The 22845-nt window shown below is 32.4% G+C and overlaps 2 protein-coding genes across 2 annotated transcripts in view; both read right to left on the reverse strand.

Annotated features, from left to right (window-relative positions):
* LOC134685235 (uncharacterized) overlaps nucleotides 1-15252 on the reverse strand; it is a 39925-nt gene extending 24673 nt beyond the window's left edge. Inside the window, exons 1-12 of the mRNA XM_063544762.1 lie at nucleotides 15189-15252; nucleotides 13251-13347; nucleotides 12299-12496; nucleotides 11291-11424; nucleotides 10880-10988; nucleotides 9335-9492; nucleotides 7528-7650; nucleotides 5585-5696; nucleotides 4361-4515; nucleotides 3802-3903; nucleotides 2421-2501; nucleotides 467-599 (exon numbers count right to left, since the gene is read on the reverse strand). Of these exons, the coding sequence (XP_063400832.1) occupies nucleotides 467-599; nucleotides 2421-2501; nucleotides 3802-3903; nucleotides 4361-4515; nucleotides 5585-5696; nucleotides 7528-7650; nucleotides 9335-9492; nucleotides 10880-10988; nucleotides 11291-11424; nucleotides 12299-12496; nucleotides 13251-13347; nucleotides 15189-15194 (1408 nt within the window). The 5' untranslated portion in view covers nucleotides 15195-15252. The remainder of the gene's footprint in view (nucleotides 1-466; nucleotides 600-2420; nucleotides 2502-3801; nucleotides 3904-4360; nucleotides 4516-5584; nucleotides 5697-7527; nucleotides 7651-9334; nucleotides 9493-10879; nucleotides 10989-11290; nucleotides 11425-12298; nucleotides 12497-13250; nucleotides 13348-15188) is intronic.
* Nucleotides 15253-16660: 1408 nt separating this feature from the next.
* On the reverse strand, nucleotides 16661-19303 carry LOC134685245 (E3 ubiquitin-protein ligase TRIM56-like). The gene is made up of 2 exons (XM_063544774.1): nucleotides 19213-19303; nucleotides 16661-18754 (listed from the first exon to the last, which is right to left on the reverse strand). The coding sequence occupies exon 2, from the start codon at nucleotides 18743-18745 to the stop codon at nucleotides 16787-16789; it is 1959 nt and encodes a 652-aa protein (XP_063400844.1). The 5' UTR covers nucleotides 18746-18754; nucleotides 19213-19303; the 3' UTR covers nucleotides 16661-16786.
* Nucleotides 19304-22845: the final 3542 nt, after the last annotated feature.

Below are 22845 nucleotides of genomic sequence, written 5' to 3' on the forward strand. Positions count from 1 at the left end.
CCGGTGTAGGAGGTAGGTGGTATTCTAAACATTTTAACAACATGTTGCGTGTCTAACGACAATCCAAATGTATCTTCCTTCAGATCGGTCTATTCTATATTATTGTTTTCTGTATATATTTCATAAATGATTGATAATAGTGTGCGAAATATTGGAATAGTTTGTTCAAAATCAACAGTAGACGATGATAGTTGAAATATAGTTCATTAGTAGTGTACACTGGAAATAAACTATTTGGATACAACTGGGTAACAATATTTCATGAATTGATAAGTCAAATATGATGCAAAATATCAGTACTTGTTAAGGATGACAAAGATAAAGAAAATAAAACATTTTTATTTGATCGTTCATCTTTTTAACTGTTGATCCTTTTGTTCAAACCCGACTCCTGACTGTGTGGTACATAAAAGCAAACCCTAAATTGTTATATTATATTTGACACATACAGTTAATTTACATTTACCTGGTAATAGCAGTTGAAATGTAAGGCTTGACATGTTCCTGTAGCAAGAAGAAATGTCAAACTCTGAAACGGACCTCTTCCCAGTATCAAAGTTCAAAAAATTAACTAAAATATTCAAAGGGTCCATATCCGGCTAAATAAAAGAAAACACAAATCATTTAACAATATGACAAGTAATCGAGAAATGGAACCAGTCTACATTTACAAATACTCCTAGTCGTCACATTGCCTATAAAAATAAACTGTGAATTGATAATAGGAAACAAAATTGAACTTTAGAAAAGACCGATTACGTGTCCTCTAGGTAGAGTAATAAACTTGCAAATTGATATTATATTGAATGAAAAAAACGTAAAATATGGATAAAATAAATTTCTTTGGATTTTTTCTCCAGTACCCAAAGATTCATAAGCTTCATATGTGGTAGTGGTTTTGCTCATCGTTGAAGACCATACTGTGGCGTATAATTGCATTTATTTACGTAGTCTCTAATGGATAGTTGTCTCATTGGTTATCATATCATTTATACTCATTTTATATCTGGCACTCATACAACATCTTTCTATATCTTTAAACTTATATAACGTTGTTATAGATTTTAATCTCAAATATTTCTATGCCACTACTAAACTGCACAGATGTCAACGATGAGTGAATTATAGGTATGGTAACTTTTTTTATGGTTTACTGCTTTAATCTCAAATATACAAAATCCTTACACGAAATCGATAAGAGCAAAACATTAATCAGAATCAATAGCTATTTGAATGTTGCCCTACAAGTTGCCTTCGACTCAAAGTAATACTAACAATAGTATGTCGGATTGTATCTTAGTTAGGGTTTTCAGATTGTAATTTACAAAACTGTCACAATTTCCTAGATTTATCTTTATACAAATTAAACACATCGTATCTGATATGTTTAATCGAGCGAAGAACTTTTTTAAGTTAAAAAACTTGGTAAAGCATGATATATAGGTTATATCCTGGTACCTTTGATAACTATTTACACCACTGGGTCGATGCCACTGCTGGTGGACGTTTCGTCCCCGAGGGTATCACCAGCCCAGTAGTCAGCACTTCGGTGTTGACATGAATATCAATTATGTGGTCAATTTAATAAATTTCCTGTTACAAAACTTTGAATTTTTCGAAAAACTAATGATTTTCTTATCCCAGGAATAGATCACCATGCCGTATTTGGCACAACTTTTTGGAATTTTGGGTCCTCAATGCTTTTCAACTTTGTACTTGTTTGGCTTTACAACTATTTTGATCTGAGCGTCACTGATGAGTCTTATGAAGACGAAACGCGCGTCTGACGTATTAAATTATAATCCTGGTACCTTTAATAACTATTTACACCATGTTATTTTGCTTGATTTATATATTTCGGAGTATAGTATTGAGTCAATTTTGCTGAAGTAGTATACATTGTTGTCAAGGGTACACCGAATTCCGTTAGTGTGGGATTTCCTCGATACTTGAAGACCCAATGATGGCCTTAGTCTGTTTTCTGTACTTTTTTCTCATTTCCCACTTCCGTTCTCAATTTTATTATAGGTAAACTATAAACTTGAATTTTAAACTACTACATCAATTGATATTTGAACATCGGAAAATTACTGTCGCCTTAATTTGCAGTCAGATTTATCAAAAGTATGCTCAATCGTGGTAACAGCATAATGTCAAAATCCAGAAAGAATGAAAATATAATATAAAGTAAAATCACAAAAATACTGAACTCAGAGGAAAATCAATACGGAAAGTCCATAATCACATGGCAAAATCAAATAACAAAACGCATCAAAAACGAATAGACAAGAACTGTCATATTCCTGACTTGGTACAGGCATTATATGTTTCTGTTATTGAAAAATTATGTTGTTTTACATGCATTTGCTCATTATGAAGTGCTAGTATTTGTATTCAGCTCATTAATGGAAATATCTTACCACATCTAGGGTAACTTCTAATGAAAATGGTATATCTGTTGGTGATGTTGAACCATCTGATGGATATTCTTTATATCCGTCCTATTAATAAATATCGTAAGCATTTCAATAGGTCTCATAAAAGAGTATTTAGTTTGATTCTAGTTTTTTACTGGCCGGTAATTTCGTTCGTCCAGTAAGTCAGTTCTTTTAACGTTATGTGAACGAAGTGAACAAACATACCTGACTAAGTTACATTGAAACACGTATAATGACATTCTATTATTGTGATTATTCTAAGCATAATTGATACAAACATTTTCTTTTTTATAAACATCTCAAGTCATTTGATATGCAAGCTTATGTAATCATAATTAGACAGATATAGAGGGGTACGTTTAACGGAAAGTTTCTACACTAATTATAAGATTATGGATGTATAAATAACTTTATCTCTTTATAAAATGTGAACACCTCCAAGAATAGACTTGCACAATCTCTGTGTGTCAAATTACTCGAAACAAAGTTAAATTATACCATTTGAAAGATATGTGTGCTGATATAAGAAAAATTAATAACTAGGTTTTTTATAAGGATCATAAAAAACTGATTTTGGTTTACATATCGGTCTGACTCGTTCTGATTCCATTAAAAGCTGATTTTATTAGAAATAGTTCGTCAAAACAAAATTGAAGAACATGACGAATGAAAAGCACGCACAATACAAATGTCAATGTATAAATAATTCAGTCAGTGGCACAAATAATATAACATTCTAGACGAAACACATTTGTCTGCGTTTTTGGTTTTCAACCAGGTTTTTTTCGGCTTAATACTTACAGTGATAACTAAAATGAGAGTAAAGACTCAGTTGTTGGTCACAAATCTCTCTTAACAATAAATGTCATGAAATTAAAAAGGTTTTGAAATAATAAATATATGCATACACGAAAACTTTTACAGCACCAGAAGTGCATTTAAAAAAAAGTCTTTCAAATGAAGCTCATGGTCTTACTTTTAAAAACCCCAAACCTTATAAAAACATTATATATAGCTTGTATCATAAGTAAGGGTCAAAGTATTTCCAAACCAGGACAACGTAAAATACGACCGATCTAGGATGGGTAGCCGATTTATCAATATGATATGTTTATTTGCTACTAGAATTCAGTGTTTTTGTTATTCCTTTGTTTCCTCTGATAGTTGATGTGTTTCCCTCAGTTTTAGTTTGTTATCCGTATTTGATTTTGATTAATCAAATGATGACTATTGAACAGCGGAGCATTATTGTTGCCTTTTATATAGTCCTTGTTACAAATTTGATATGATGTAATAATGTTTGATAAGTTTTGATAAAAGAAGTTACATATTTCATATGTAATGTATCATGAAAGTTACTCACCGTTAAAAAGTAATAGTTGAGTGTACTGTTGTACCAGACTCCATTATATGGAAATAATCTCCTTGCTGTAAAAACATCACAGGGAACACCCCTAGACATTCTCTAAATCAAAACAAAAAGTAATGAACGTGACATGTTTTTAAAAAATAAAGTTATACAGATAACACCATTTAAACTTAGTTAGATTCAGGAAGTGGATTTCAATTATGAATAGGCGGTGGGGGTCAATTGAGAATAGGAAAAATCTGAATAGCTCGAAAAGGGAAGTTAATAATATGGCTTAAATAGTCGTATTGTGTTTTAGATCCAAAGAGCTGAAAACTATCTCAATTTTGATAGTCCTTAGTTAATAAACTTTGGATACTTCAGGATTTAATTTCTATATCATTGATGGTTAATAATAACGGTCAATATACTTAGAATGATCAGCTGTGATGACGATTTTTTATTATGTTCAATGTTTCATAATAAGAAAAAAGTTAATTCATGAAATGATAACGATTGTGCGGCAAAATTATTGAGAACCTCTAACAAACAAGTGTTGTTTTATAAAGCTTACCTTTCCTGTAAATTGATAATTAGCATCTAAAAATAAAAACTGGCTTGCATTCTTTAGTTGTTCGCCAAATGGTCCCTTATGACCATCTTCAGAAGCGCTTGTAATCTGTGAAATCGTACAATTTCCTCTGGTCTTGTCAGTTAAATACTTTATTCCTGAAAAAGGTGAGTGCAACTTATAAATTTATAATATTTCGAAAACTGGTATTTAGATACATCTATATTCGTAACTCGTCATGGTAAAATCATAATCCACATTTTGTTTTTGTTTATATTCGATAATGTAAAATCATAAACGTTTCATACGATTTCGTTATTTCAATTGGCAGAGACGTTCTTTAAGAGAGACGAAAGATGACTGTCCCTCTGGTAACTTTCGTCCCTCTTTTTCAAACTCATTAATCGAAAATAAACTGACAACGCCATGGCTAAAAATGAAAAAGACAAACAATAGTACACATGACACAACATAGAACATTTTTATTTATTTTATATATTTTATATCCGTATGGATGCAAAATCTCTGAATGCACGTACTCTTCGTGACAACGTTAAATCAATTTATTTAAAAAGAAGCGATGGCTTTAGTAAACTCAACATTCATGTTTGTGGGATTAAAATATACTTTTCAGAAATTGATGGTTCCTTTTGTTATATTATAGTGTTGCACATTTTTATTTGGTCATCTATCTACTTCTGTTGTACTCAGTACAAATTTTTTTCCCCATAGAAATGTGTATTTCCTCTTGTCCTGTCAGTTGTGGTGGAAAACAAAATTTAAAAATCGTTTAAAGTATAATGTTATTGAGAAATATATAAAAAATAAAATTGAAAAAAAAAAACAATCAGCTAAGGAAAATATGAGCAACTTATAGATACATTTAAAACATTTATTATTTTTAAATGAGGATATAGGAAGTATCATTAGTAAGCTATCATTAAAATACAATAACAGAACCATCAAAATCTAATCTTAGATTTATCTGCAATGGCATCACCGTTGGTTGTTCCACAAAATCACATGATATGCCGGTGTTTAATTAAGCACACAAAAAAAGGTTTCATTCTAAGTAAAAACGAATATATGATTATTTTGTGGACAAAAAATGCTTTTAAAAGTTCTTTTGTTAAATACGTAGTAACGAGCACATCATAAAAATCAAAATCTTTAATAAAGTAGGAAATAAAGTTTGCCAAAGCGGCCGAGATAGTAAATATATAATACCTGTTGTGAAGTCATGGACTTCACTAAATGAATCTGAATTGTACGTTGTTCTCGAAGATGTCGTTGGTCTGTAATCCATTCTCATAAGGTTCAGCTCACTATCGTACCATATCTATATCATATTAAAATTCTGTAAATAGTACAGACGTAACTACTTGCTCTTTGTTTCATCTTCCTCTGAAACCATTGCCAATTTGTACAACACTTTATTTAAATTTAGGGGATCCTACCAACTAACTATATATATCAAAGACGTTATTGTTATAATTTGAAAAGTAATTAAACCTTTGGTTTTCATGGAAAGTAATAAAAAAAATAGCTAACAACTAATGGGGCGAATGGAAAATGACTGCCACAGTATAAATTTTCTACAGAAAAGCAGAGAAAGTTAGACAGTGGTGAATAAAACCATATGTTTTATGTTACAAACTTTTCCACAAGAATCGATAGATTGGTTAATGATGGATTCCTTCGGAACGCCCTAGTGCGCTTTTTAGAAAATATTTTGTAATTGTCCACAAGCGCTATTTTATGTTCTACATTGACCAATAGACAGAAAATGTTAATATTGAAACATTAATTCCTGTTCCTGGTATCAGTTAACTAACTTTATCGCCGGTAACGTTTTCTATTTGGAAAAATCCGTGTTTATATTATGGACCTGTCTTATGGTACTTGTATTAGCTATAGGTACGATGTCTTACCAAATGATACTTAAATGACAATCTCAGTCGAGTAAGATAACATAACAACCAGTACTGTCAGTATATAAATAGCACATAGCTGAGAGGGTGATAGAGCAGATTGTAACTCCGAGAAAACATTGTCAACCGCGGCGAAGCCAAGGTTGACAATGGTTTTTCGAGGGGTACCAATCTGCTCTATCACCCTCTTAGCTATGTGTTATTTAATTTATTATACTGAATGTCCTATCATTATGGTCTTTTACAGTTTTATTTTATTTTTAAAGTATTTTCTATGACGTCACGTAAATAACAACGCTACGGGTATTAGAAAGAAAAAAAAGTAAGAAAAGATGTTTATTTTTTTTAAATTTTGACAGTTAAATAATAAAATCTGAGCCAAAACGTAGAACTTAAGCATTGTATTTAATTACTAGATGTAAATTCAATTCATTGTCATTTAAATTATCGATTTTTGATTGGTCTGGACGAGAGGGTAACATTCAAAACAATTGTCACCCACTCAGCCATGTGATAGAGTAAATTAACACCCTCGTATTAGCCAATCAAACAAGTGAAACTGCGAGCTACTGCTCATTGATGATACCCCCGCCGCAAGGGGATAATATTAATAGTGTAAATATATGCAAGTGTTCGGTAAACAGGAAGTTGTCGAGTGATCAATCTGAAAACGCATCACACGGTATAGCTGACTTATATAAATCCTGAAACCAAATTTCAGAAATCCTTGTATTGTAGTTGCTGAGAAAAATGTGACGAAAATTTTCAACTTGGCTATCATGTGTAAAATCATACAAGTGTTCGGTAAACAGGAAGTTGTCAAGTGATCAATCTGAAAACGCGTCACACGGTATAGCTGACTTAGATAAACCCTGAAACCAAATTTCAGAAATCCTTGTATTGTAGTTCCTGAGAAAAATGCAGCGAAAAATATTCATGGGACTGACGGACTGACGGACTGACGGAAGGACGGAAGGACAGACAGAGGTAAAACAGTATACCCCCTTTTTTTTTTAAAGCGGGGGTATAAATATGGCATTTTAACGTGAAGTATAATAATAAAATTTGTACCCCGATACAAAAAAAAATTAAAACTGCTGCTTAAATATAAATGTAATAATTAAAATGTATCATTTTTAAAAATCTTATTTATATAGAAATAACTGTTTGAATGGTTCCCATTAGAATAAACAGTCTAACAGTTACAGAAGCACCCTACAAATAATAAAATAAACTCACATCTATTGAGGTGATTGCCATGGATTCTGGGTAAATAACCTCTGCCTTGTAGTGAAAGGAAGAACTTGGCTTTGGTACGGGTCGTGTATTATTTCGCCCAGGACAATATACACCTTTTGGAGTCTGTAATAGAATAAATTATAACTATATTATATTATTAATTCGTTATTTAGACTGTAATCCATACCACTGTGTTACCTGTTATAATTGGTGTTTTGATGTAATTAATATACAGTTGGAAAAAAGTATTGCAACACCAAATTGAAATTGAAATTAAAAAAACACTTTTCATTTTTTTTGGGATATAATTTGGTAAAATAGAACTAGTTAAACATTATTTAAGTATAACCTGAGTTTAATCAATAAATATCGACCCGATAATTTTTTTATCTGCACATGCAGCTACTGTACCCGTAAACAGCAAAACAGTTGTTTTAATCCTCATTGTTTTCAACCCTTTAAATAACCAAATTTTTGAAATTATGTGATTGACACCTTATAATGGATCCTTGACAACTCTTAACTGCAGCAAGATGGCAGATTATCAGCATAAGGGAGGCAGGGATGTGTCTGTAAAAACTGCACGTATTGTTGGTCATCACCATTTCACTATAAGTCGTTTTGAGAATAAATCAGGCAATAAACGCTGTTAAAGACATTCCGAGATAATGAAGACCCCCTATACCATTTGCTAAGGAAAATCAAGCATAATAAAGGTTGGTCAGAAGGAAACCCATTGCATACAAGACAATCCTAAAAAGAGAGTGGTGGCCATACAGGAGCATTTTAACAAGAACTGTTCGGGATCGACTGATCGCTACTGGTTATCGTGCGATAAGACCATTTCGGAGACCTTTGATAACGAACAGACACACAGTTTTCCGTATTCAATGTAGTGCAGAGCTCGCCAAAGTTGGAAATTAGCATCGTGGAGGAAGATCCAATGTTCAAATGGAATTCGGTTCATCTTCCTTGGCACTATCGTAGCCCGGATTTCAACCATATCGAGCATATTTGGGACACTATTGGGCGGAAAGTGCGCGAAAGGACACCCCAGTTCAAACACATCATGAAATAAACAATGCCCTTCATCAGAAATGGTTGCTGCTACTTTAGCAACAAATTAGTCGATTTATGGCAGAAATCAGAAGACGTTTAGATGCGGTTATCCGTTTGAATGGAGGCTGCGCACAAAGTACTAATTTTTTGTCGTATAACGATCAACCATGGTATGAACAGTCGTCTAAGGATTAATTTTGAAATGTCTGACATTGTAAAGTTCGACTACAGTAAAAATTGTAAAATGCATTTTTTTGTATAAAAAACACTCCATTTTGGTATTAAAATTGTGGTTATATAAATCTTTTTTTTTTCAAACATTTTGTGTTCGTTTCAATGCCAATGTTATCATAAACAATGTTTCAATAATATTATTCATACATTTTATTATATTTCATCCAAAAAAAGAGGTTGATTTTTCAAGTTTTAAAAAATCAAGGTGTTGCAATACTTTTTTCCATGTGTATATATTGAACCTTTTTGAAACAGAGTACAATGACTGAAACATATTTTACTGCCGATCGGAAGAGGGACTGACAACATTTCTGTTTCCCAAACCCCCTTGGATGTATTCATTTTAGAAAGGTTTGTCATAAATCTAGTCTGTACCTAAGTACTTACTACTGGGCTGATGATAAAATCGGGGACTTATCCAATGTAATTAACAACGAAATAAATGATCTGGTTTTTTTTCATCGGTAGATTGCATTAACAGACGTTGATTAAATTGAAAAACAAATCATTTTACCTCAAAGACAGAATAGTCGCTAATATCTAATCTGAAGTCTACATAGTCATAGTAATGTTGAAACTGGTGGCGGGTTCCATTTGGTAAAATTTGTTGTCCAGTGGCGATCGCCCTGACCGGTATTTGCGGAAATGCGATTGGTGTTTTCCAATTACCAGCTTAAAATTAAAAATGAATATATAATTAATGTATTGATTGATGGATGCTAAATGTTCAACATAGAAAAATAGTACATGAACATTCAGAATGTAACCTGTTTAGTACCTGATCTAAAAATTGTTTTAGAAAGCAAGTGTTCCGTGCAGGTTAATTTTATTATTTGAGTTTTTACTACAATTGGGTCAGAATCGCTCCTATCTGATAACGCAGTTATCCCCAGGATATCATCCTTTCTGTAACTTCCTTACTGACCTTGGATATTTTAGAAATAAATTTTCCAGTTCATGAAAGTATTTCAATGCTAAAGCTTATTGCTCTTTTCTGCTAATGGCTGCAACACCATCGGGCAATGTTCACACCTTGTATATATTTATTCATGAGCTCTAAGTCTCCACGTTTTTTATTATTATTTAGTATATACTAATGTATTGGTCTCTTTTGCCTACTAGTATATAATTTATACTAAACTGATACGATGAGTTGTATTTTTAACGTGCTAGATCGCACGAAGAAGGATAGCAAATCGACTCAATAGATGCATTACTTTAAAATTCTAATTGCCAATTATAACAATGTAAAAAAATATCTTAATGTTCATACAAGTCTATGTCCTGTTTAAAACGACGATAGAAATGAGGACTCTTAGAAATATCAAAGTTCATTTGAACATTCTTTTTATTAACTATGATTGACATCTTACATGATGCTTAATCTTAATTGTAAATGACAAAAAGGAGGTGTGTCGTACTTTTTTTTTTTTAAATCAGTCAATCACCTTTCGTGTAGTGATACTAGTTCAACCAGTATATGAAGACATGTATATAACATGAAGTTATTCCATCTTTCAAACGTTTTATAACTGATACATCGCCAAATGTCAAATATTACTAATTTGCTCTTTGGGAAGAAAGCGCTCATACACATGTTCAACCTATAATGGTTTACTTTTACACATTGTGACTTGGATTGAGAGTTGTCTCATTGTCACTCATACCACATCTTCTTATATCTATTAACCCCGCTGCATTCTTTATGTGCCTATCTCAAGTCAGACCACTGTAGTTCAGTGGTTGTTGTTGGTTCACGGCTGTCATATTTGTTTTTACATTGTTTTGTTATTGTGTTTGGCCGTTAGTTTTCTCAATTTAATTGTTTCATAATTTACATGTCGGACTCTTTTTATAGTCCACTAAACGGTATGGTTTTTTTCTCTCGTTGTTGCCTTTAATTGTCTACTACATATATTTTTGACTTTGATGGATAATTGTCTCTTTATTAATCGTACGGTATACCACAATCCCTGGTTTTATATATGGCATAAACGTATTCTTACATACTGTCACCTTGAGCATTGTATTGTTGCCTACATTTATAATACTGTCTTACCAGCAAAGAAATAATCCAGTGTAAATGTTGAGTTTAATTCTTTCCACACCAAGCAAGTTGACCAATGATCAGTATTTATACCTCGGACAAACTCCTGCTGTTTGTAAACCTGAAATGAATATTGGTGATTTAGTCCGTAAATTTGAAATATACTCATTTTCTGAATTCGCAAATCACTGATTTGATATTTGGATGGATTTGTACCACATAAGCCATTTACAGATATTTTGTTTTAATATCATATTTAGTTGTATTGTGTAAAAAAAAATCCATAAAATTATATGCATATAAGTTATTTTTGTTCGTCAATATCTTTTATTTAATCAAACGCAATTAGCCAAATCGTGTGCAGTTTTGATTCTCATGTGAACTTTATCAAATAACCACAATTAAATTTTTGATTGCGAATACCTGTCCACTCTGTTTCATAAAGTGCAACACACCATTCGTTGTAAGGATATGAGGAACAACGCCGCTTTTTGCTGGAGTACCAAATATTACCGTATCCAGGTTTGAGCTTAAGTTCTGGACTTCACAATGCTGAACTGTAAAAGATTGAGAAAAATTTGAATAACTGGTCTGTTAGTGCTTATGAAAGTGTAAGTCATTTTGGCATAACTGATGGATAATTCCAAAAATTAATGCATTTCCTGAACCTCAAGGTTGACATGGTTATAAAAAAAACATAGTTTATATGAACTTTACCAGTCCGCCAGAAAAAAACAATTAATCGAAAATTCTGGCTATATAATAAGTAGCTGTTTACATATGAAATGGGGACTTTAAACACGGTTCATTCTGTTTACAGAGTATCATGCTCACTTCAAGTTCTTATGCTTATACCTTATTTTTCAAGTTGGAAGTCCAAGTTCATCCCAGTCGACCCACTTTAAAGATTACAATTGAGAATTGAAATGGGGAATGTGACAAAGAGATAGCAACCCGACCATAGAGCAGACAACAGCCGAAGTCCACCAATGGGTCTTCAACGCAGCGAGAAACTCCCGCGCCCGGAGGAGTCCTTCAGCTGGCCCCCCAATATCCATTTTAGATTTATTGTTTTCTACTTTTTCTTCTGAATATACATGCTATGTTTGAAATTTGAGGCTTAACTAGCACAGTCAATTTACCATTATCTTGATTTAAAATTTCTTGTTTAATGACCAGGGCAATCATTTTGAAAAGTAATACAAGTAGTTAATGTTGTGTGTCACGTTTTTTGGTTTTTATTTTTGTTTTAAAGCTCAGCTTTATACTTTTACTTGAACATCCACACATAATGAATTCTCCACAAAAAAATGTTACCATTTTGAGTTTGTCAAACATAGCTTTTGATAAATGTATATTGTAGTACCTCAGAGTTAGGGCATTGCAATATTTTCTTATTTTTTGCAAACAATCAAACCAATATTTACTCACATGTATCTACTGTCAACATCTGATTATTGTTATAATCAAGCAATGTCGTAGTCTGACCTCCATTTGATGTCTGTTTAACTGTTGCAAAATTTTTACCATAATCATAGTATATCTCTGCAGTTATAGTTTCACTCAATTCCTTCAAGTTTGATTCTAATCGTGTGGAAAACGCGTCGGGCAATGTTGGAAATGCTGGATCTGAAATCAAACATGTTGAGAATTCCAATTCTTATGCTTTATAGTAGAAATGATTTTTTGGGGTTCTTTAACCAAAAAAGTCGGAAAATTATCGTGGTATGCAAAAGCTCTTACGTCGAAGATAAATTGTTGAAACCAAGGGGAAAAAAACCCGAAAAATTACTCATATATACACACAACTCCTTGTTGGGACTAAAATGTCTGATCTTGGAATTGAGTAATGTCAAGTTGAAACTGTGTTTATGTCCTCCTTACTTGTTGGCAACAAACATTACTGGACACGAAAAGGAAATATTCTTATCCCTACCTCCACTCCCCTAAACACACACGTTAAAGTCTGCTCCAACGCCATTGTACATTTTCATTTAAAGGAAAGGATGCAGATCATGCCGAATCAGTTGACTTCACATCCGTACGAAGAGTCTTGTGCAAACTATAACAACTTGCTAATAAAAGAGCAGTGAGTCTTTAATTTAGCATTTGGTTTTCACCCATGCATATCGTGCTATGATATTACACTATGCATATTGACCGTCAAATAAAGTTCCTACTGACAAGCTCAGAAGTTGTGCGCCTCGCGCAATGAGCAGAATTATAGGAAACGAAATCAACTTTTAAACACATGGTGTGACATAAAATGTTAATCATCTCTTATAATATGGTTAGAAAAGAAAAAGGATAAGCATTGTCAAATATAGCATTTTTTCTACACATTCATGTTCTATGAAACTCGATTTGCTAAGTATATTCTTACCATTTGGTCCTGGAGTGACATTCGGATTTGGTATGCATTGTCCTTTAATGTTTACACCAAAATAAACTATGATCATTAGCAATGCTGGTACCGACGTCTAAAAGAAACAGCAGGTCGTAAATGTTTAAAGAAAATATCAAAGGAGTTAACTTAACTAACTGTTATTTATTCATAAGAGGTTTTTTTCTATTATATCAATACGTTTTTGGTTTATAAAGGAAAAGGTATGATCTAACCAAATATTTTGCCCTTTGGTTTTCCAATGCATAATGTGTCATAAATCAGATGAATTTGAATGCTGAATCGTTCAAATGTCCAAAAGACGATTTTTCTGTCAGATGTTCAATTATTTGAATTTTAATTATTCACACAATTGCCAATTTTCTGAGTTTTGTTTTGTGTTCAAGTGTTTGTCTTTATCTTTTTCTTTTTAGCCATGACGTTGTCAGTTTATTTTCAACTTATGAATTTGAAAGTCTCTTTGGTATTTTTTTGTATCTCACTTTAAGAATACTGTTTGAGAGGGTCAGCTATTACGCCGTGCCACAGGCCACTTACCTACCCTCATATCAGAGAACTGTTGAATGATTCTATAAACATGCAGAGTAAGACAAATTTCCCAACATGAAGCATCACATTTAACGTCCGCATTTGACATGGATGTCACGCGTATTTATACTCCATACATAACCCCTCTTTATCAAGTGTTTTACTGTTGCATTGAAGACGTTCAGGGATGAACAATCTATATATTCCAAGTCAACCATTGTATAACCTCCTCGTTTTTATATCTTGTTGATAACATTAGGGTATGAACAACAGCTTAATATAAAAGTTTGTTGGGGGTTTTTTTTTGGGGGGGGGGGATTTAAATAAGAAGAACCAAACCACATTAAATTGTGTGATGAAACAAAAGTTCGAAATTTGAAAAATCGGGGACTAAGTCTATGTGTTTCTTGTTGTAGTTTTCTAGTCATGTCTTGTTTGGAGACGATTTTTACATATTTATACCAAATATCAGACACTCACAAAGAGAAGTATATCTCCCATATTTATTTTTTTATATACAAATTTTAAATGAATTTAACTTAAATTTCCGTGAAAATGTTCTGAAGTCACCAAAACTTTAACCCCTTGCCATTTCAGAAAGTGTCTATTACAGCTATTCTAAGTTGATAAACTTTTCCAATAAGATAAAATAGAGAATGAATATGGGGAATGTGTCAGAGCCAACAGCCCTCCCAGAAGCGCAGAAAACAGCATTTGACCACCAATAGGTGTCCAATTTAAGTTTGTTTATGCATGGGGAAAATAAATTCAATGAAAATAGCAATATCACAAAAGTACTAAACTCCTAGAAAAAATCAAAACAAAAAGTCCCTTATCAAATGGCAAAATAAAAAGCTCATACGCATCAAACAAATCTGTCATATTTCTGACTTGGTACAGGCATTTTCTTATGTAGAAAATCGTGGATTGAACCTGGTTATATAGCTAGGTAAACCTCTCCCTTGTATGACAGTCGCATCAATTTCCATTATATTGACAACGATGTGAAAACTGAACATAGGAAAATTTTAAGTTGGACAATACAGTTATGACGGTTATTAAGGAAACCTTAAAACACTCTTATTTGTGATTGTTTTGCGGTATGTTACTTTAGCAATATTGTTTTATTCATTTCAATCATTTCTAAATTCAGATTTCCTTTTTTACAATATTTTATAATATTCATATTTGCGTTTGGGTCGACACACAAAATAATACATATATGGTGCAATAAATTTACATTTTAAGTAATACAGAGGCAAACATATTAATTTGAAATGTGAACTAACAATATAAAAAAAGTGCCAAAATAACCAAAGAGTTTGTTGTCGTTGGACATACATGTATGATATATATCAAACAAACTCAATATTTCACCTCTGAACATACCTTCATTTTTGTAATCTCCGTACCTATTATACTACATCACTGGGTGGACTTCAATCAATCTTTATTAATATTGTTTATTTATCTAATCATTATCAGCTACACTAATATTGTACGTGTATTCGATGTGTACTGAGGAAGTGGATTTTGTATATATGTGATAGCAAATTTTCAATTATTTGTATAATATATTATTATATAATATTCAATCACAATTGTTTTCTTTTGTGATAAATTTCTTCTGATGAACGGGAAATTATCAAATTGTTCAAATGTTCGTCTCCTTGACGTTTTATCTCAATATGAGTAATTTTTTTCACTTTATTTTATGAAAACACACAAATATTTCATTTTTTAGACGCGTATTCTTTCAAAACTATGAAAATAAGAAGATATGGTATGATTACCAACGAAACAACTCTCCACAGGCTCAGAGTCCACATGGACTTCCCTAGTGTGGACAGTGTTATATTCACCTTTTTTAATACCTCTTCCAATTGTATTTATTCATGTTTTATGCCTCAAAAATCAAGTCGGGGGATGAAATTACACTTAAAAAAATTGGGCGATGAATTTAAAAAAATGTAGTGATTTGGTGCAGCTGAAAAGGTTAAAAATTAGCACTTTGGAAGCTGTCAAAAGATTTCAAGACCCACTTCACATAAAATTCTCCATATTTTGAGTTATCTGAAGCCGATGAAGGTTTTTTTTATTTTAATTTATCGCCTAAAAGAAATGCACTCCGAAATAACTGTACTCGAACCAGTCAGTTATAAGGCCTTGAAATGGATAAAAATGCAAATCAGTTTGAACGAGAAAAGTAACGGTATTTTTAAAGTTTGTTGCTGTATAGGCCTATCATATTTGTTTTGTACATAAAAAAAAGTCCGTTAGTTTTCTGGTCGGAGTTGTTTACAAGGACTCTGCGACATACATGTAGTTTTGTTGAAGACCGTACGGTGACCTATTGTTTTTAACTTCTGTGTCATTTTATCTCTGGTGCAGAGTTGTCTCATTGACAATTGACCCATCTCACATTACAAGATCTCTCACTGATTACTAAACATAGTATTATTGATGAAACAATTGATACTCTGTAACCATCTGCTACACACACAAAAATTTCATCTTTTCTATTAAAGCACTAAGACTTGTATTTGCTACCTAACTGTTCGAATCTTTGATCATCTTAATTTATATTCCATTTAAAATTATGATCAGAACACCAAATCGCATCTTTTTTAAAAATTATATTTACTACATAAGCTAATTTCATGTTATTTCAAGTCGGCTAATATTTTTTACAAAATGTCTACCTACTTCAAGGTGAGCAGTAAAATTGATTTAAAACTCATGCATACATAATCATCTCGTTCATGTCAGTTCTTATTGTAAAACGTAAATGAACGTTAAGTTGTTAAATAAATATTAACTAATGCATTTAAAAGAATTAAACAAACTATGTACAGCACTATTGTTAATATATATTTGAATATGTGAACTGTTAACTACTTTATTCAACGTCTTATTTTGTTTTTATCCCTAGTGCATATATTGAGAGTATAAAATAGTCTATTTTCAATTCGTAAGGTTAATAGTTTTTAAATATATTCTGTAAGATATGCATGAATCAGACCTCCTTTACCAGAAATATATATGTAACTATTATGATCTGTTGCAATATTCACTGGTCGTTCAAGACCATCTTTCTTCGTGTTGTGCCGATGTACCACTTTACCGGTTGGGTTTAACACTGTAACATTTCCCTGCCTTTGGTCAACTAAAAATATGTTGTCGTGTATGTCGACGCAAACACCACCGGGCGACCAATCTTTAGTATAACTTAAGGGTTTTGCGGTATATTCAAATTTGGCTTTACCATTCGTTCCCATGACAACAACAGCATTGGTACCCCAATCTGAAGCAACAATGTCACCGTTACTCGTAGTCGTCAAATACGTTACCGCGCGGCTGAAAGATTTTCTAGTAGATCGTGCCATTTTATGATTTTCTACGTTAGTTCCATGCTTGTCATAAACCATGTAAATATGATTTTTGCTGTTGGCGACAACAAAGGTATTACCATGCATTGTGGTCAGAGGATACGATGCACTAGTGCTTTGAAGGTCAACTCTATACTTGATCGATTCATCTTTGGAAAGTATAGTAACAGCAAAGTGATCGCTTACAGCAATAACATCATCAAAACCAGTAATACTAAAAGCGGCAATGTTTTGCATTGTGTCAATGTGTTCTCCTTTCAATGAAAATATCTTTATTTTCCTATTGGCATAATCGCTAACATAAATTTCATTTTTGATGACGCAAATTCCTGTTATTTTAGGAGATGTTTCATCATCGGATAAAAAAACATTTATCCGTCGTTTAAGAGTCAAAGACAGAACTTTCGGAATGTTGTCTGATTCCTCAACATTCGGTGGAAGAATTGATGCCACTGTACTCGTTGTACCGGGAGTAAATTCAAAGAACTTTATGTTATTAACATTACCATAAAGATTTCGTAATTTTACCTCAGGAAATTGACATCGTATAGTTGTATTTGGTTGTGGTAATCTGTCCAAATATCGCAGCCTTCCTGACAGCTCTGGTTCCATGTATATGACTTCCGCTTCTTTTCCATTTTCAGTAACTCTAGAACAAAACTCGCTGCCATATGTTAAAAGAGCATGACGCTGATTTATATCATCCTTTTGACCATTTATACGTTCTTTTTCTGTGGTCACGTGTTTCTTTACAGTATCAATCAGTTCCGTCTTCTCTTTTTCTATTCTCTCTTGTAACTGTTTAGATGTATGTTCTACTTCATCGATCGCCGTTTGTTCTGATTTATCGAGTTCGCGAACAACAGTCTCCGATTCAACATCAGAATCAAACAGATCTTTAATTTTTATATCTAATCTTGAAATTATTTCTGAAATTTTCCCACGCTTGGATTCGTCCACATCCTTAACTGGTACAGCCGTGTGATCAAAGTGATCATTAAGTCGACATTCCCGACATACAAGTCTGTTACAGCTTTTGCAGTAATGATCAAGAACCTCTTTCTCGTGATACTGACAATGCATCCTTCTTTTCTCGCGGATTATATCGTCATGGGAACCACGTGCCAACTCGTCTAACGACAATACACTATGTTCAATAGTCAGTCTTGTCGATGAATGAGCGCCACCGCACGCCTCGCAAAGAAAATCTTCACAGTCAACGCATTTAAATTTGGCTTGTATTTTCTTGCTTCGTAAATCACAAATAGCACAGTTTTTGTCCCCTCCGTGTCTGGAAAAATATACATCAATAATTGTAATAAGATATTCGTTGGAAGGAAATTCTTTAGCATCATGGGCTGATATCTCGATTGTCTCTTCACAAGTGGAACATTCGATGGTATCGGCAGTTTTGTTTGTGTCTAGTATTCTCTGTAGACAATCAAAACACATGGAATGAAGACATGGTAGCATCCGTGGTTTTTGGAAAACATTGTTACATACATTGCAGACAATGTCTCCGGGTGGAGAGTCAGGATTTCCTACTGCCCCAGACATTGAAATCCCCTGAAGAATAACAAAAGAATGTCAAATTATGTAATGATGTTAACTGTTTTAGAACAAACAAAAAAGTATAACACATAAATGAATGATGTTCGTTAAAAACCACCCACAAGAAGTAAAATATTACTTTATGTGTATAGAAGTCTCTGAATATTATCAGTTTGTTAAAATAGTAACGGTCAAATCCAAAGGAATAAGGAAATATGATAATCCACTATGCTTGTTTCTTCATATTTATTTCAATCTGTTAAATGTAAAAAAAAAATAAAAAATTTGGATAAATTTTGAACAAAAAATGATAAGAAACTACAATTTTTAAAAATATTGAAAAAACTGGTATGATAAAAAAAAAGAATAAGTAACTACGATATAAAATTAAAAAAAAACTTCTATGATTCTAACCATATTAAGTATAAATTTTCTATTTCATGATAAAACAAAATATCTAGCATTATTCTTACCTTCTACTGCTTTCAAAGTTTGAGTACCGATATCAAACTGTAGTACTCAGCATAAACTTATCAGTGAATTCTAATATTTTGACTATTTACCTAAACAAACACGATGTAATAAATTAAATCTTTGATCAATTTTTAAAAGTCACTTTAGGCTACTGAAGTTTGATGTTAGGTTTAAGTACAGTTTTATATTTTACAAATCAAAAGAAACGAGACTAAAAACGTCAAGTTCTTGTGATAAGTATTGTTTCTTACTGATCTTCTTTGGTGATCTCAAAAGTGATGGGTATTTTTGGTGTACATGATATATGTTAAACTTTTTTTTATGGAACTGTTGTTTTCTATAAACCTATAACTTTTATTTATTCCGCCCAAAAGGGCAGTGACTGGGGCATAGATATATGGTCTCCTGGTACTCTCCGATACGGCAGTAACATTCATGCTGATGGGTTGTTCTGTGACTGTATTGGATATTTAAATATGCCGACAAATAAAGTCGAAACGGAACGTTAAATGCTGTGCATCGTATATATATATTTAAAACATGTGAATAAAAACTTTTCGCAAACTGTTTCAGTGGTCTGTATACCAACCTGTAACAAGGCAAGATTTGCCTACATTTACTGGTCTATTAACCTAAGAATATTATTTTATTGAAATGTCCTGCGTGGTAGTGGCAATTTATTAATTTGGGTTTAATTTTTGGTCTTGTCAGTTTAACTTAAGATGCTTTTTGGTTTTTATGCTCCAAAATAATCTTTATGGTTTGCCTTATAAACATGTCAACACTAGTGTGACTGTAAAGTACATGAAGAGAGAACAGAAATCCGGATTTGGTATACGTGGTCTTTTTAGGGGGTAGGTGGGTACCACTATGCTAGTTATACTCCTTGTGATCTATCAGCCCTGATTAAACTATCCTCACAGTTTCTCGGTCCTGATTAATGTCCATAAGTTTCAATTGTTGTTAAACTTGTCAGATTATCATTATGTAGCATTGTGCAGAGTTAGGTGGCTCCTCCGTTAAGCAAAGTTGAAATGCATGATATTTATTAGGCCATAGCTGTTTTACCTAGGCCCTTTTTATTCTCTTAACTGATTCATATTTTCATATTTTGTAATTTTCGGTTGCGTTATGCTCATGAAGTTCATATTTTTTTATATTTTAGACTATGACCGAGCTTAGCATTTCATTGAAAAGATCTTGTGACAAAATAAATAATATTATAAATTCGTATGATCAGTGAGTTCTCTTTTTTTTGCAATTTGATTTTGAAAAATACGATTTTTCAATTGCTTAGAGTTTAGAACTGTTTGCCATTTTCAACATCACGATACAATGAACAAATCATAAAGTAAAGACAGCTTTGAGAATACTGTATAAGCGATGGTATGCATCTTTAAGTAATGTTTATGTATTAATATTTTTTTTAATTTAATTTGAAAATTAAAAAAAATCATATATAGTTAAACGTTGACATTTTTAGTGTCTAGCCTAACACATTTGTAATACTGTCAGTAAATACATGAAATGATAAAGTAAGAGGTGTATATAATTCAGAGTGTGTTATTTCTTTACAACTTTTCAATTGATTTGTAAAGACATTTAATCAATAAATCAATATTCTAAACCACTGACTATGGACAGGTTATCTGCTTACTACTGAGTATACTCAAAAGCAGCATAGAAAATGATTAGATTTTGGTATCTATAAACTTTATACACCTTATTTGATCAACGCCAATGAAAAAGTCGTCAAGTGAATATCAATTTATTCAAACGATAATTTACTACAGAGATTGTTTATAAAAACAAAATTCCATTTTAACTATGCAGGTTATAGAGAAGTATTTACTTTTTTTCAACAACAAAAAATAACGCTTTTGGTTATGGCATGGTATTGGTTGCAAAAAATCGATATTTTTCATTTAAACGAATATTTTATATTTAATTGTTATATTTCTTCATTTGAATGCAATATTTTTTCATTTGAATGGTATATTTTTTCATTTAGATGCAATATTTTTTATTTAAATGGTATAATTTTTCATTTAAAATGGTTTATTTTTTTTCATTTAAATCCAATACTTTTTATTTAAATGGTATATAATTTTTTATTTAAATGGTATATTATTTTTCATTCAAATGGTATAATTTTCATTCAAATGGTACAATTTCCATTCAAATGCAATGATTTTTATTCAATTGGTATAACAAATCATTTGCATGCAATGTTTTTTATTCTATTGGTATAATAGTTTTTTTTATTTATATGCAATAATTGCATTATGGGAAATTCTTTGACGACTTAAGGTCAAACTTGCAACACCATCTAAGGGCATCACAGACTGGCCTGTTATTGCTCAATCTCATGTGGCTAAACGCCACTTGTCTCTCAATAAGTTGCGCCGACGCAAATGGGGATCGCCGAACTATTTAGTAGGCTAGAGTCTCGTGTCTCCCCGTTCTTTCTAAACATGTGTGACCAATAATTAAAAAAATAAACGCTTCAGAATATCGCCCTCTAACTTAATCTGGCGTTCGTGCGAGTCCTGCACTGGCTGTTTTATAATAATCCTGAATCCAAACCTGTATTTCTTTTGCAAAATTGTCGATGGTCACAACGTTCGGGCCACTTTTCAAAAACTTCCATTGTATATCAATATATATTATGCAAGTATACCTTAAGGCTTTTTTTTTAAAATAGATTAGACTTTAAATGGTTTTTCATTAGTAATTTTTTAGGTCCTTTATATCTTTCTGTTCGGTTTGAGCCAAGTCTCCGTGTTGAAGACCGTACTTTGATCTTTAGTGGTTTACATTTACAAATTTTGACTTGGATGAAGAGGTGTCTCACAACTCATACCACATCTTCTTATATCTTTATACAACGTAAACTAGACATTTCTCAGACTGTTTTCTCTTTTTTTTTTAAATCCTTTGCCGCGCGTTGTGTACTGTTTGATAACTCAATCTGGAAGACTAAGATTTATTTCAGTTCTAGTTGTTATTAGACTTGAGCAAATTTCCAGTAATTGCAAATACTCTTATGTGGTGCCTTTTCTATTGTCTTAAAATACGTTTCGATCTTTTGAGATAATCAAATTGAAACTGATTGTACAGGTTCTAATTTTACTGTACTGTTACACCACTGTCCCAGATTCGGGATGGATTGAGTGCTCACAAACATGTTGTTGTACTGTTACACCGCTGTCCCAGATTAGGGGGCGGATTTGGGATCCCGCTAGCATGGTTAACCCCGCCATATTCTGTATGTGTGTGATTGTCCCAAGTCAGGAGCCTGTATTTCAGTGGTTGCTGTTTGATGCTTTGTTATACATATTTGTATTTGTTCATTTTTTTGTACATTAATTCGGCCGTTAGTTTTCTCGATTGAATTGTTTTACATTTGTGATTTTGAGGCCTATTATAACTGACTATGCGATGTATCCTTAACTTACTATCGAAGGCCATACGGTGATTTATAGTTGTTGATTTTTGTGTCATTTGGTCTCTTGTGGAGAGTTGTCTTATTTGCAATCATACCAAATCTTCGTTTCTATACTCAACCTTGTCATATTCTTTATTTACCTGTCCAAAGTCAGGAGCCTGTAGTTTAGTGGTTGTCGTTGGTT

This window comes from Mytilus trossulus, chromosome 1 (assembly GCF_036588685.1).
Source record: "Mytilus trossulus isolate FHL-02 chromosome 1, PNRI_Mtr1.1.1.hap1, whole genome shotgun sequence".
Taxonomy (NCBI): domain Eukaryota; kingdom Metazoa; phylum Mollusca; class Bivalvia; order Mytilida; family Mytilidae; genus Mytilus; species Mytilus trossulus.

What these genes read in the sequence shown, in the direction of transcription:
- LOC134685245 (XM_063544774.1), bottom strand. Translation starts at nt 18,745, where the DNA reads ATGTCTGGGGCAGTAGGAAATCCTGACTCTCCACCCGGAGACATTGTC.